At 35.2% G+C, this 14,488-nt stretch overlaps 1 protein-coding gene across 8 annotated transcripts in view; it reads right to left on the reverse strand.

Moving 5' to 3' along the window:
• Positions 1-14,488, reverse strand: part of GPC6 (glypican 6) — a 1,052,395-nt gene that overhangs the window by 533,648 nt on the left and 504,259 nt on the right. Inside the window, exons 1-2 of one of the 8 annotated variants that reach the window (XM_087435934.1) lie at positions 2,172-2,242; positions 49-83 (exon numbers count right to left, since the gene is read on the reverse strand). The exons of the other annotated variants lie outside the window; for them this stretch is intronic. Of the exons in view, the coding sequence (XP_087292060.1) occupies positions 49-83; positions 2,172-2,227 (91 nt within the window). The 5' untranslated portion in view covers positions 2,228-2,242. Of the gene's footprint in view, positions 1-48; positions 84-2,171; positions 2,243-14,488 lie in introns of those variants that run through there. 8 annotated transcript variants of the gene reach the window in all.

The following is a 14,488-nucleotide window of genomic DNA, read 5'->3' on the forward strand; positions in this document are numbered from 1 at the left end:
AAACATAAAGGTTTTTATGAAAGTATTATACCTTAATTTAACACTAACTTGTTAAGTTATGTCCTTTCTGGTCCATCAAAAACCTGCAACACCAAAAATAATAAAAAGTTTACTTTGCTCAACAGATGTATAAATGAAAGCAAAAGTCAGTACAAAGTATGAGTTTTAAAAAATAAATCAAATAATAATGTATTCATATACTCTGCTATACCTGACATTCATTGTTGAGTTGTTTTTAGCTACCTACATTTTGTAAAAGAAGAATTTTAACTTCTTTGATATCTATTACCAAAGTCATTTTTTTTTTAAAGAAACAGTAAAATGCAGGATGCTTCAGGAGAAAACACCAATAAGAGGAAATAGTTCAGTTGCAAAGATAAGGTCAAAGATTTTTGTACAAAGATATTCCTCTTATTATTTACATTAGCAAAAAAGGGGAATAATTTAAAAATCCCAAAAGAAGAACATATGCACACTGTAAAATATTATGTTTTATTTATAAATTTTTAAAAAAATATTTAAAAGCTAACAGCACTAACTATGAGTTAGCTACTGTTCCAAGGGCTTCTCGTATGTTAACTAATTTAATCTTGTCAACAACCCTATGAGGTAGTTATTATTATCATTTTAATTTTGCATTTGGGGAAACAAAGGAACAGAAAAATAACTTCCAAGGTACACAGCTAACACGTGATAGGGCTGGGATTACAAACCCAGCCAGTCTGACTTCAGGGATACTGCCTACAGAGTTGATGACGAGTGAAACTTATACAATTTAGCGGCTCTCTTTAACAAATATAATACAAAATTACAAATACAAAATTAGGCATAGGACCTTGGAAAGGATCTATTCAAGTAAAGGGTCCTGAAACATAAACTTCACCAGATTCACAGGAAATCTACCTTCAACATAAGATATGATGATAGAAAATGCTAGGAAAGAAAATGATACAAAAGGATACATATTCGGTATAAAACTGATTTGTAAAAAAAAGAAAAAAGAATAAATACACACGTTTGAGAAAAATAAAAAAATATGCTATATACAAGAACGGTTTACAATGTGTAGAAGGTTATAGTTTACTTGTATTTTCTTCTCTGTACGTCGTTTAATTTTCCAAAGTGTCTGCAATCACTATAAAATACTTTCATAGTTGGAAAAAACTATAGATATTATTTTAACATGAAAAGACCTTTTAAACACTAAAATACTGCTTGATGATAGGGAGAAAATACCTATTTAAAAATATCGACCAAAAAAGTAAAAATATAGAATGAAACTATTTTGTCTAATAAACCTACAAAGGAAAGTCCAAAAATTAAGCCCCCCCAAAAAAAATGCATAGAGAGGGCAGAAAATAAACAAGAAATTTACTCAAAATCACAGAATACATCAACAAACTAGCAGAGATAGAATTGGAGTCTCTTGACTCTAAATCTAGTGGATTCATGCTGATTAGTAGAAAGGACTTAATTAACAAAAAAAGAAATAAGAAGTAGTCTCTAGGGCCGGCTCCGTGGCTTAGCGGTTGGGTGCGCGTGCTCTGATGCTGGCGGCCCGGGTTCGGATCCCGGGCGCGCCCCGAGGCACCACTTCTCCGTCCAGCGTGAGGCCGAGTCCCACATGCAGCAACTAGAGGGATGTGAACCTATGACATACAACTATCTGCTGGGGCTTTGGGGGGAAAAACTGAATAAATAAAATCTTTAAAAAAAAAAAAAAAAAAAAAAAAGAAATAAGAAGTAGTCTCTAAGGCACAGCATGCTGGCTGTAAAATAATGGTTGCAGTAAGGTTAGGTAATTATTCATTGATAATAAGAACATCTACATTTTTGGTATTCAAATGAATGCTTTTTAAAATATAATTTCTATTTATTTCTAGACAGAGAAAGGATTCCTTAAATTGATGGAACCAGTAGCCAATAAAATTCCATTGTTCATTATTACAGATGTCAGCCCAAACTAAAGGAAAAAAGGACATCAACTTTAGATTTCAATCATTATAAATTTACAGTCCTTGTTTTCTCTGCAGAGTTTTTGGTGGGTATTTGATGAATATTAGCACAGAATGATAAATCGTGTAATACTAAGAATGTTTCTGTAAACATTTGAGGATAAAAACAACAAAATCAAGAAAGTCAAGCACCTTTCAACCACTTCTGTCACTTACCATCTGCTTGAGCTTGTTGGACAAGACTTAGAGATGGCACAGTCTGCCCAAGTCATGTCTTAGGAATCATTTATTCCTTAAATCTATCAAAGGGAAATGAACATCAGTCCCACTTGGCATCATAGATGCTTAATTCAAAGGTAATTCTATACTTTTGATGAGTAAACAACAGATATCCTGGTATAGGTGTATAGTAATACTTACAGTATTATTGCATAAGATATAAATGCAAATGATTCAATTTAATGTTGATCTAAATTTGCTCAACATTGATGAAATTTATTTTGCCAGTCATTTACCAGATTCTTCTTAAACAAAAAATATTGAATTCATTAATCTTATATTGCATGATGGCTATTTTACTTTTATAACATGAATCATTTGGAATGCCATAAATAAAAATAGTCATTATTAAACATTAAATAAAGTATCAATTATCAAGTGCCAACATCTTTTATGAAATTCTACGAAGTTGAATGTATGCATCTCATTTTCCATAATGTCAAAGTCAAATTAAATCCTAGATAAGAGACATGCTTATTTTGATTCATTGGTATATTTTAACCTTACAAATACCTTTCAAATTATTTATATTTCAACTTTTGAATCATATGTAAAAGTCCTCAAAAGAAGATATTCAGTTGAATAATTTTTAAAAATTTTTATTCATACCACAGGCTTATTATTTTACACTTTATTGGATGTTTTATCATATTTGTTTGTTGTTGTTAGCCATATGTTATACAATGATATCACATCCTTCTTATTTTTATTCTGATGTGTGTTATAAAAACCTCCCAAAAGCAATTAGCATTGGTTTTCAAGAAGGTATCTATCTACATAGTAGAAATTGGTAATCTCTAGAAAATATAGTCTTAAAACAGCTCTGCCTTTGAGGAACTTATTGAAAGGGCTCTGCAAAGCTTCCCCAACATAGCAGTCCTTTGTTTTTGGTTCAGTTTTGTTTTAAATACCCTGACCTAGAAATACCTGGCTTATGTCGTCAATGTGACTCCCTCCATGCCCATTTCCCCTTCTCTTTTTGAACTGCTGATGGTAATGAATCTCCTTCTTCCAGCTCCAACTGCTGCATCCAGTTATCATCAAGAGCAGACATCCACCAGCACTCCAATCTTGCTCTGATGGATAGAATACTAACCTTTCACGAGATTACAGACACAAGGTCCTCTGGAGATAATAAAATTCAAATACGTTTATTTCAAAGGGCAACCCAATCTCGCTTCTGTTCATGGGTCACTTGGCAGATCATTTGCCAATGTAGTTTTTGTGTCTTTCCACGCCAGGTTCTGGTTCAGTGTGCCAAAGATGTCCAATTAAGCGGGCCCCAAAAGCCAGTTCCAAGTAGGAACGGGAAAAGTTGAGAATAACATTATTTTAGTACATGTGACAAAAAGTCTATTGGCCAATAATTCTAATTTTGCTTAAATTGTACTTAATGTATCCAAAGGTAAATCAAGGCTGACTATGTTGGCAATACAATGACTTAGTATAACTGCCAGTATTGTGACCCTTCAGTGTGAATTCCAAAAGATTATTTAGAGATTTCTGTTTCAAATAAATGCCTAATGGAAATCAAAATCAAGAGTTAAAACCTATGGTGCTTTTTGAATATTATGTAGGCATCTGCTTAACATTTTCCTAGAAATAAAAGTCAAAGAGCATCAATGAAATAAATCAAGAATAAGTACTACATACATATGAAGAAAAAGACCAGCGATAAAATCTATTCTTCTAAGAGCAATGAGTAATCATTACAAAAGCCTTCATGTATTGCTCCTGTCCACTATCTTCTTCTTATTTAAAATTACCTCTGCCACATACAAGCCTGCTGTTACCTCTTAATAAGAAAATGAAAAATGAATGTAAACTGGTGTAGCCACTATAGAAAATAGTATGGAGATTCCTCAAAAAATTAAAAACAGAACTACCATATGATCCAGCTATTCCACTTCCGAGTATTTATCCAAAGAACACAAAAACACTAATTCGAAAAGATACATGCACCCCTGTGTTCATTGCAGAATTATTCACAATAGTCAAGACTTGGAAACAACCTAAGTGCCTATCAATGGATGAACAGATAATGAAGATGTGGTGTGTGTCTGTGTGTGTGTGTGTGTATATATATATATACACACACACACACACAGACACACACACACAGTGGAATACTACTCAGCCACAAAAAGGATGAAATCTTGCTATTTGCAACAACACGGATGGACCTTGAGGGTATTATGCTAAGCCAAATAAGTCAGACGGAGAAAGCCAAATACCAAATGATTTCACTCATATGTGGAAGATAAAACAATAACAACAACAAGCAAACAAACATATAGACAAAGAAAACAGATTGGTGGTTACCAGAAGAGCAGGGGGTGGGGGGAAAGTGAAAGTTGGGTAAAGGGACATATTTGTACGGTAACAGATGGCAACTGGACTTTTGGTGGTAAACACGATGTAGTCTACACAGAAGTCAAAATATAATAATGTACACCTGAAATTTATATAACATTATAATGTTACTTTAATAAAAAGAAAATTTAAAAAAAGAAGAAAAGGAGAGAGGAAAACCAAAAGCAGTTTCCTTTAAGAACACTCCTAAAGTGTATTATTCACCTGTAGGATATCATTAGCAAACTATTATGGAAGGTAAAATATTCAAATTTAAAAACATTAATAATTTTATACTACTGCACATGATACTGATGATACATATGTGTATCCTCACTTTTATAATTAACTTTGATTCTTAAATAATTCCATATTTTGCAATGTAGTATGAATGTTTCGCTCATTTTTTAAAAAAGAGTTTTACAGATATACTTTCATAAAGCAACAAAGTTAAATTTGTACATATATTTAAGTTGTAAAAAGCTCTTAAAAAATCTAAATGTTATTTCCTCAAAAGAGAACTTTGCGGGGCTGGCCCGGTGGCACAGCAATTAAGTTCATGTGCTCCACTTCGGCAGCCCGGGGTTCGCAGGTTCGGATCCCGGGCACGCACTGACACACCACTTGTCAAGTCATGCTGTGGCGGCATCCTATATAAAGTAGAGGAAGATGGTCACAGATATTAGCCCAGGGCCAATCTTCCTCAGCAAAAAGAGAAGGATTGGCAACGGATGTTAGCTCAGGGCTAACCTTCCTCACCAAAAAAAAAAAAAAAAAAAAGAGAGAGAACTTGGTGATTACTAGTATTTTGTCCATTTTAAATATCATAACAAAACCATTTTTCCCAAGATATGGTTAAATCAATCATAATTGACTATCCTTATTGTATTTTACTAATTAAATAAGGCTTTTGAAATGAGACAATTATAATCAATTGTATATTTGAAATAAAATATTTTGTGCGATTATTTTGCTTTTTCATTTCAATAATGCAGCTGAAAAACATTTCAAACAAATTTTTATTAAAAATAAATCTGGGACTACATTCTCCACAGAGGTTATGAAAAATTAGAGAATGTTGATTAGATTATTTTAAAGATGTTTACTTTTAAAAATTCTTAGAACAATCATTATATATCTTTTCACTTGTTTGGTAATATTAAATTGATGAGGCTAAAATCGTTATCTTTTACTGAGACACAGAAATCATCAAGCTACATTTTACCTTCTCTGTGTGGAGGAAATATAATCTAACAGTAGTGCAGAATATTATCTAAAGCAATCCTATAGAAGATGGAATATGGATATCCAAAGCACAGCCTTTGAGTTAGACTGGACATATAACATGACATAATTGGAAAGATACATCACTGACTATCATTGGCAAACAAAATTCTCTTGGTTTTATGAAAAGTTGAGATGTAGGCATATGCCTGTTACTCTTGGTGCCTCATCTGTAAAATGGAAATAATTGTATCTTCCTCACAGGATGTTCTGAAGATTACACGACATACACAAAGTAACTATGAGAGTATCTGACACATAGAAAGCACTATATTGCTGTCCGCTCTTATTAGTACTTTCTCAAGAATGAAAACATTTGCCATTAATAACCATGTCATTATTATCCATTTAAAATCTATCTTGGTGTGTAACAGATGAATATTACTTTTCTCATCATACCAGCCCAATGAGGTTTATGAAGAATTTGTACTGAGAATGGCCAAAAAATGTATTTGGTGACAAAAACAGATGGAATATATCAGTTGTTGTGTGACATCCTCATCAAAAAGATAATTTAATGAAAAATTAAATATATTCCTATAAAAATTGTATATTTTATTCTCTCTTGAATTGATCAACTACCCTTCCCCTATATCTGGGCTTGTGCATTGCTTTATTGTCATATCTCACTGTTTATGGTCTTTTAGTAACTGAGGCCTAAAAGTAACATGCCTTCACTGAATGTATAAGACTTTACCTTCTGAGTAATCGAGTGACATTGTTGACGTATGTTGGTGCCAAGGTCGGCTCAAGCGTGCCTGATATCTTTCTCTTGCAACAGAAACGTGGTTTGGGGCAGAGATGCAGTATAAGAGGCAGAGCAAGTAGTTGATATCAATGTAAACAGAACAGCTTTATTTTTACATTTTCCATTTATGAGATTTAGTTTAAACTTTGGATTCTCAGTCTTCTTTTCAAAGACTGGCAAAATGCTCCAACAAAACTGAGTTTGCTTCAGGTCTCTGAGCATGTTTTATATTCTCTCATGAAACCATTTGTTAAACAAAAAATTCAGATCCACAACCAAACTTGTGGGAGACTTCTAAATAACCACAAACTTGTCTTTATATATTTACTGACCAACCTAACAGCATTTCCCAACCAGTTCAATATCTATCTGATTATTATTCCAGCCAAGGCATTTTTTGCAAGCTTGTCAATGACCATTCCATCTGAAACAGCATTGATGATCGTGCAAGGTCAAACTGTGCTGTAACCAGTGGGTCTTCCACTCTATAGGATCAGTCACTTTGTCAAGGAGGGAAATTAGTTTTGTTGGGCATGGCTTGTTTTTGAGCAGTCCATGTTACCTGCCACTTTGTTACACTCCGGATGCTTGCAAATTGATTGTGGAATAAATTGCTCCTGACTCTTTCTAAGAATGGACTTTAACCTTACAAGTAATTAATTCTCAGATATTTACTTCATTTTCCTTCCTTACAATCATCTGCTGTGATTGTCCTTTCCCTAGTTCTCTGGATCTGTGCCAGTCCACCATAAATATGCAAATTCACTTAAATGAATACAAGGTAATTTGATGTTGCCTTTGATTTGGCATTAAATGCTACACAGTTGTTGACTTCAAAGTCAAATACATAAATCTTCACTGCTCATGGAAAGAGGAGGCATTTCTTCTTCTGAATTGGTTTGAATACAACCATGCTGTCAAGTTCAGATATTCCAATATAGAAACAGCATTCTCCAAATTGGTTATAAACCCATCTTCTTATCATAAGCATATATGTAGGAAAATATACATATGAATCTAAATAAGATGAATAAAAGCTTAAAGCAAATCTTGGCTTTTGTTATGTAACCTGCTGTGGTTATTTTTCAGATCCATGCACCAGCTAATGTTTTCCCCAAGAGCAAAATACTTCCACAATACTTAATATTACACACTTGTCTTTGGACTTTGGGCATTAAATATATATTTCTCTGATTTCAAGAGGTTGAGTCAGATCTATCACTTTTCTTTAACGTTCTTTTGTGTGTGTGTGTGTGTGTGTGTGTGTGTGTGTGTGGTTTAATTTTAGACCATTCCCTGAAAGGTAACACAATAACAATTTATCAACTAGTTTTAGGTCTCCCAGGAGGAAATGTCATCTCTTATTATCTGAATTTCAAAGCCAGCCAAAGTGTCAATAGACCTCCAAAAAACAAACAATAGTCACATTCAAACAAAAACAATCTTCAAGCCAGCAGTGAAACAATTTTGAGTCAGTTTCAAGTTATCACAAGCTTGAACTTCTATTATCCCATGTAGGTCTGTGTGCAAATCCAGGGTGACCTACAACACAAGGGTGGAGGTGCTCCATTTAATCTAGAAAAGTGATAGAAAGGCGGCCAGATGAAAATATAGTGAAATAAACTCAGTGTACCATTCAGGAGTCTAGCCCGAGGTTGTTTTCACAAAAAAGTTCCTTTCCTTTCTTAAGACAAAAATAGACTTGTCCTGTGAGTGCCAGGTGAGACTATACAGGGACTCAGAGCCTGGTTGTGTCTGATTAAACACGGGTGGGCCACTAGCCTGAAGCGATAAGCTCAGGGCAGGAGGGGGTGCTATCTTCAATAACAGTTTTGTGGATGGGTGTCTGGGACAAGCCAGAAATTCAGAGGCCAGTTGAGTGTCTATGTAGAGTCTGGCCCCAGAGAAGAGACCTGAGGTAAAAGGAAGAGAAGGAGATAGAAGTAATAGTTGTGCAGCTCTTTTGTTCCTAGAGACTTAGTGAGGCCTGCAGCTTCTCTGGGACACAAGTGCAAAAGTGGGCCTGTAAGGTAGGGACAGGGGCGTTATCACTGCCCAACTAATCACAGTACGGCCCCAGTACAGTAACAACCAAGGGAATGAAACTCCAGCTGCAACCTGGAGAATGTACAGCACTGGGAACAATAAGAAACAGGATCCAGGCAACCCCTCAGAGTTAAGGGGACAGTGGTGGCAGCTGTAAACTGCCTCCTGCATGGTGCTTATAAACAGGGATAGGGACAATAGAGTAGGGGGCACATATGTGCAAATGTTCTGGATTCTGCTAGAAACAACTAGAAAGACTTTGATGGGGGTCAGTGAAGTGGCTGTCAAAGGTACACTGTGATGGAGCTTGCTTGTGAATTAGAGATATCAATGCCAATGTATTGTTAATTGTACCCCAAAGTTGGTGAAAACCAAAGACATCCACATTCCACACCATGCCCCCTAAAATTATAAGGTTTTAAAGAAAGAGCCTTTAATTATGCAAACTGATTTAAAGAAAGTCTTAATTAAAAAGCATAAAATTAACCCACTAATCACATCTTACAGAGTTATCTTCTTCCTGATTGCCCAAATTATAAATGATTTTGGGAACTATCTTTTTTTGCAGTGCAAGGAAGGTAACCATCTGACTTAGGTGAGAATCCAGTATATTTGGTTGTGAGGTTTGGGGAGAAAGGAGGAGGAATATTTGCAAGTTAGTCAGAAGCGTGATAATTTTTCAGAGTTGCAGGACCTATGGTAAATCAATGCAATCTCTTTTTCCTTTTGAGGTGGTTGAGTTTCTATTTTTTGCTGTCTTCACATCCTCTCCTATTTTCTTGCTCTTGTATCCTCTATCCTATCCATCCACAAGTCCTATTGCTGATGCTTTCGGGACGTGTATAGAATTCAACTACTCTTCACCAGCTCTACGGCTACCACTGTGATTGGAATCTCCATTATCTCTCACTTGCTTTACTGCGAATGTCTCCTTGCTTCCACTTTTAGCTTCCTAACCGTTATGTTACTGTTTACTGATTATCTCCACACCCTTGCCCCAAACAGGAAACTTGAAAGGGTAACGATCTTGTTTGTTTGGTTTTGTTCACTGATGGAGCTCAAGCCCCAAGAAGAGTGTCTGACACATAGTAGATGCTCAATAAATATATGCCAAAGGAATTCATGTTCTCTCATAGTTTCTGGTTTAATCATATGCACTTCCTTGTAAATATGCGTTAAGTTCAAAGCCTGAATAGTGGGATGCACTGATATTTATTGATAGGAATTAAGACTTTAATTAGTAATGAAAGATGTTGGTTCATGTTACAGGAAATTTAGTTACCCAACATGTTGTTTGAGGGGAGAGTTGTTTGGGATAGAAGATCCTTGCCGAAATCACATCATACAGAGAGTTATTCTCTGCACAGCTTCAAGATGACACTGACTCTTGCAATTTACATAACATTTTTGTTCTCTTCCTTTCTGTGGCTCTGTTAACACTCACTCGGAGTCCCTTTTTTTTTTCTTTACAGTGACTGGAATAGATATAGAACAACACAAGAGTGATTTTTATGAGAAACACATTTTGTATAACATTACAGAATAGGATGAAAATGTTCTAATTTTTAAAGTTTCTTCCTTGCAACTTGCAGATACAGCTATTAAGTGTATATTACTACCTCATGAACCTAAATCAATATAGACTTTGCTGAATAAATTATTAGCATTCAAACTTGAGGTTTTATAACCAGGAAACTGTTTGGCCTCTGTTTTATTATACACACATGAAGGGATTCGGGAAAGTGAAGCTTGTCTTACTGGCCCATTTCCTTTCATAACTACCTTGCTGTTTGGTCACCCATCTTCTCTGCATTGTCAGACTTATAATTAAAAACAAAATTATAATTCCTTAAACTGTCACCTTTAGGAGAATGGTCAATGTTCCATAAACTTCTTTTAGATGAACACAGCTTACTGAAGAAAGCCTAGCATTGAATCAGCAGGGAAATATTCTTGAGTTTCCAGTATTGGTCTACTGTATGGCCTTAGGTGAGTCATGTGATCATCTGTAAACCTATTTATCCCAAGTGAGTCTACGATTACCTGAGTCTACCATAGACCAGTGTCATGTGATCATGACCTTGAGAGTGTCCCTGTCAGCATTCTGAATTTTTCTTGATGGAAAGTGGGCAGAAAGAATGCAAAAGTCATTGCCTTCTATTAGACCAGTGGTTCTCAAAGTGTGGCCCCTGGACTTGGAAACTTGTTAAAAAGCAAATTCTTGATTCATTCCAGTCTCACTGAATCACTAACACGGGGAGTGGAGCCTGAGTGTGTGTTTTAACAAGCTTTCCAGGGGATTCTGATGCACACTAAACTTTGAGAACTGCTGTCTTAGAAGAGCAATTTCTTTTGGCCAACCTACAAATAGGGGTACTTTCAACAACTAACTCTTAATTTATCAAATTCCCTGATATAACTGTTACTTGTGAATCTGTACTTAATTTCTGAATTTTGTCCACAGATCTTTAAATCTTCTAACCCTCCAAAGAGATCTTTCCTTAAATCCCACCTTTCTATAATTCTAGTCATTTTTATTCATTAGTAGAAAACACCTGTAACAGCAGGAGATACTTACACTCTAATTGTTTCTTATCCCTCTAAATTGCTTGTCATTATAAAAGAAATGACAGAAGTGAAATGGGAGAAGAGCAGTGTGGCAAAAAGACAAGAGCCCATTTTCAATGTTTAATCGCTATACAATGCTAAGAACAGATTAAAAAGATAAATCAAAAGTTTACAGAAAAAAGTGAGGCCCCCAGTCAGTTTTATGGTTTCATTTGAGCTGCAAAGATATTATTATACACTCATTTACAAAACAATGAGCTCTTACTGTTTATGAAAGTTTAATCTCTTGGTATATTGCCTTAATATATTTCACATTGGTAAGGTTTACTTTTAAATGAAATTTCTGACTGTCTTATGTGGATGTTATTTTATACTGAGAATACAGACAGAATGAGTGTAACATCATAATTGTATTCATCTATGAAGCAATTAGAGTCAGGGTAATTGCTTCTAGTTCTCGCATATCTGCATACAAAGTAATAGAATTAATATTTTATCATTTGGCAGTATCCCTTGTTAGCTAAGAATTCTAACATTGTATATCTTCTCTGTCTGTCTACAGGAATTTAAACAGACCCTATATTAATATTTGCCTAAATCAAAAACTGTGCCAAGTGGAAAAATTCCATGGAGTACATTGGCACCATTGCTCAACATACACACCCAGTTGGTGCACAACGGTACAGAGGCCCTTGAACACACTCTCCAAACTGAGCAGATTAATGACAACTGGAGCAAAGGCTTAGAAACCTTGCCTCAGTCGCCAATCAGTTTCCAAGTGATCTCACAGTTGCCAAAGTGAGTTTGAATTCTATGGGTTTCTACGGGGTTCCATGATTCTGATTAAAAATATGTGGCTGCTCTAATATCAAGATTCCTATAAAAACACCTTTACAAGTTTCTACAAAGAAAAAATTGAGGGGCCAGCCCCATGGCTTAGCAACTAAGTGCACGCTCTCCACTACTGGCAGCCCGGGTTCGGATCCCGGGCCCGCACACATGCACTGCTTGTCCGGCCATGCTGAGGCAGTGTCCCATATACAGCAACTAGAAAGATGTGCAACTATGACATACAACTATCTACTTGGGCCTTGGGGAGAAAAAGGGAAAAAAAAGGAGGAGGATTGGCAATAGCTGTTAGCTTAGGGCTGATCTTCCTTACACAAAAAAAGAAAAAATTGATAGAGCCAAGAAAGGAGAGCATGATACCTGTAAGGAGTAGCTTGGTGAATGACTGACAAGATTCAAATCCTCAACTAGAATCCACAGGACTAAGAAGGGCTAAATGAGGACTTATAGCCTCATTTATTTTCTAAGGAGCTTAGGCTGGAGGGAGAGAGAAGAAGCAATAAATTAAATGGCACTTTGCTTGAATAAAAGGGGAACAAATGAGGGAATTAAGTTGAAACTAGCAGCTCAATCACTGGACCAAATTTAATTGATAGATAAGTCATATTCCAACATAAATAAATATTATAAAAGATGGGGGGGAAACCAGCAATTCTGCTCCTTTTTTTCAGTATATGCAAATAAATACACTTTACGGAGAAAGAGAGAGTCTAGCATTAGCAGTGGTAAAAAAGTATGTATGAATTATATTGTATGTATAATGTAAGCTGTATACCTACCCATGCATTACACAGTTTAGGTAGTAATCTGCTATTAAACCACATTACAGGGAGGTCATTTAACTCAAGGATGTCCTGGAGATAGAGAGCAAAATGTCAGTAATACATATGAAGTATTTAGAATACAGACTGGCACATGGTATGCACTGTATAAGTGTTAATTATTATTATTATTATTATTATTGATAAATATAAGTATAGATTTAGTCTATGATTAATTAGAAAATCATTCTACCTTTCTCAATGACATAACAGTGACACGTTTGAAAGCTGCACCCTCACTACTCATATGGGTTTTACTTTAAATTATTGTGAAACCTCATTAGCCCTTAGATTATCTTAGATATCCTGATCCCTTCCTGGTTCTGTTCTCCCTACGAATTTGTGTGGCTGTTATTGTTAAGTCAAATAAAGAATCATTTATTAAGCACATACTAGGTAAAAGACTCAAATGTTACATGTAATAATTTGGTAAAAAGCTCATATAATTTTCAAAATGGTGATCTATAAACTAGTGCTATATTAGTCCTCATAACAGTGCTATTAAGAGGGAAGAGAAGAAATGTCTCTATTCTCTAGTTCACTGAGACTCTGAGAGTTTAAGTGATGTGCTAACGTCATACAGCTATTAAATGGAAAAGCCCAAACTGGATTGGAGTTCAGACATTGCCTAGAATATAGCAGGAAACTAGGATAATTGTCAAGGGAGACTCAAGGGTCCCTGATGATTAATTTGGGAACGGTGAGAAGGAGTTGATAGGATCTGCAAACATCTAAAACCAGGGGTTTGGGAGGCAGGCTCTTTAATGACAGAGTGGGGGACTCTAGTGGTAGTCACTTTGGAGTGCAAAGGAATTTGCTTAATTATAGATTATAATTTAAGTGGGAAAATTAAACCCACATAGCATGTGGTTTTATTTAGTTAAGGAATATAGAATTAAGGTATTGAAATCAAAATGTTCTGGAGGCAGTTTGAGATTTGGAACTAAATGACACTTAAGAGATCCTAAAAAGATGTTTAGATCTTGAAATGAAACTGTAAGAATAAATGCATTCTTGAAACATTTCAATCAGAGAAATTTCAATGTTACTTACATATGTAATAATGGTCCCTATTCCTTGTCTGCATATTAGCAATTCTATATTACCAGGTTCTGAGAAAATTTTAAATGTATGTATTTTCTAGAAAGAACAGAAAACACTTTCTTTTTAAGATTATTAGACTGAGCATATAAAATTTTAGGCATAAGTGGTGTAACATCATATGGAAGCCTCATAATTTTCTTTCTTATTAATTTCCATTAGAGACCTGGAAAATAGTCAAATATTGGTTAGAATATGCCTGTCTCCTTTTTTTTTTGGTGCTGTACAGTTCACTTATTTAAAGTGTGCAATTCAATGTTTTTTAGTATATTCAAAGTTGTGCAATGATAACCACAATCAATTTTAGAACATTTTTATCACCTTGAAAAGAAACTCCATATACATCAGCAGTCACTCTGATTTTCTCCCAACCTCCCCCCTACTCCCCGACTCCCAGCTTGAGGCAACCAGTAAACTACTTTCTGTCCCTATAGATTTGCCTTTTCATATAAATGGAAGCACAGAATGTGTGTCTTTTATGACTA

The sequence above is a fragment of the Ceratotherium simum genome, chromosome 10, assembly GCF_057802395.1.
Source record: "Ceratotherium simum simum isolate JZ-2026a chromosome 10, ASM5780239v1, whole genome shotgun sequence".
Classification (NCBI taxonomy): Eukaryota; Metazoa; Chordata; class Mammalia; order Perissodactyla; family Rhinocerotidae; genus Ceratotherium; species Ceratotherium simum.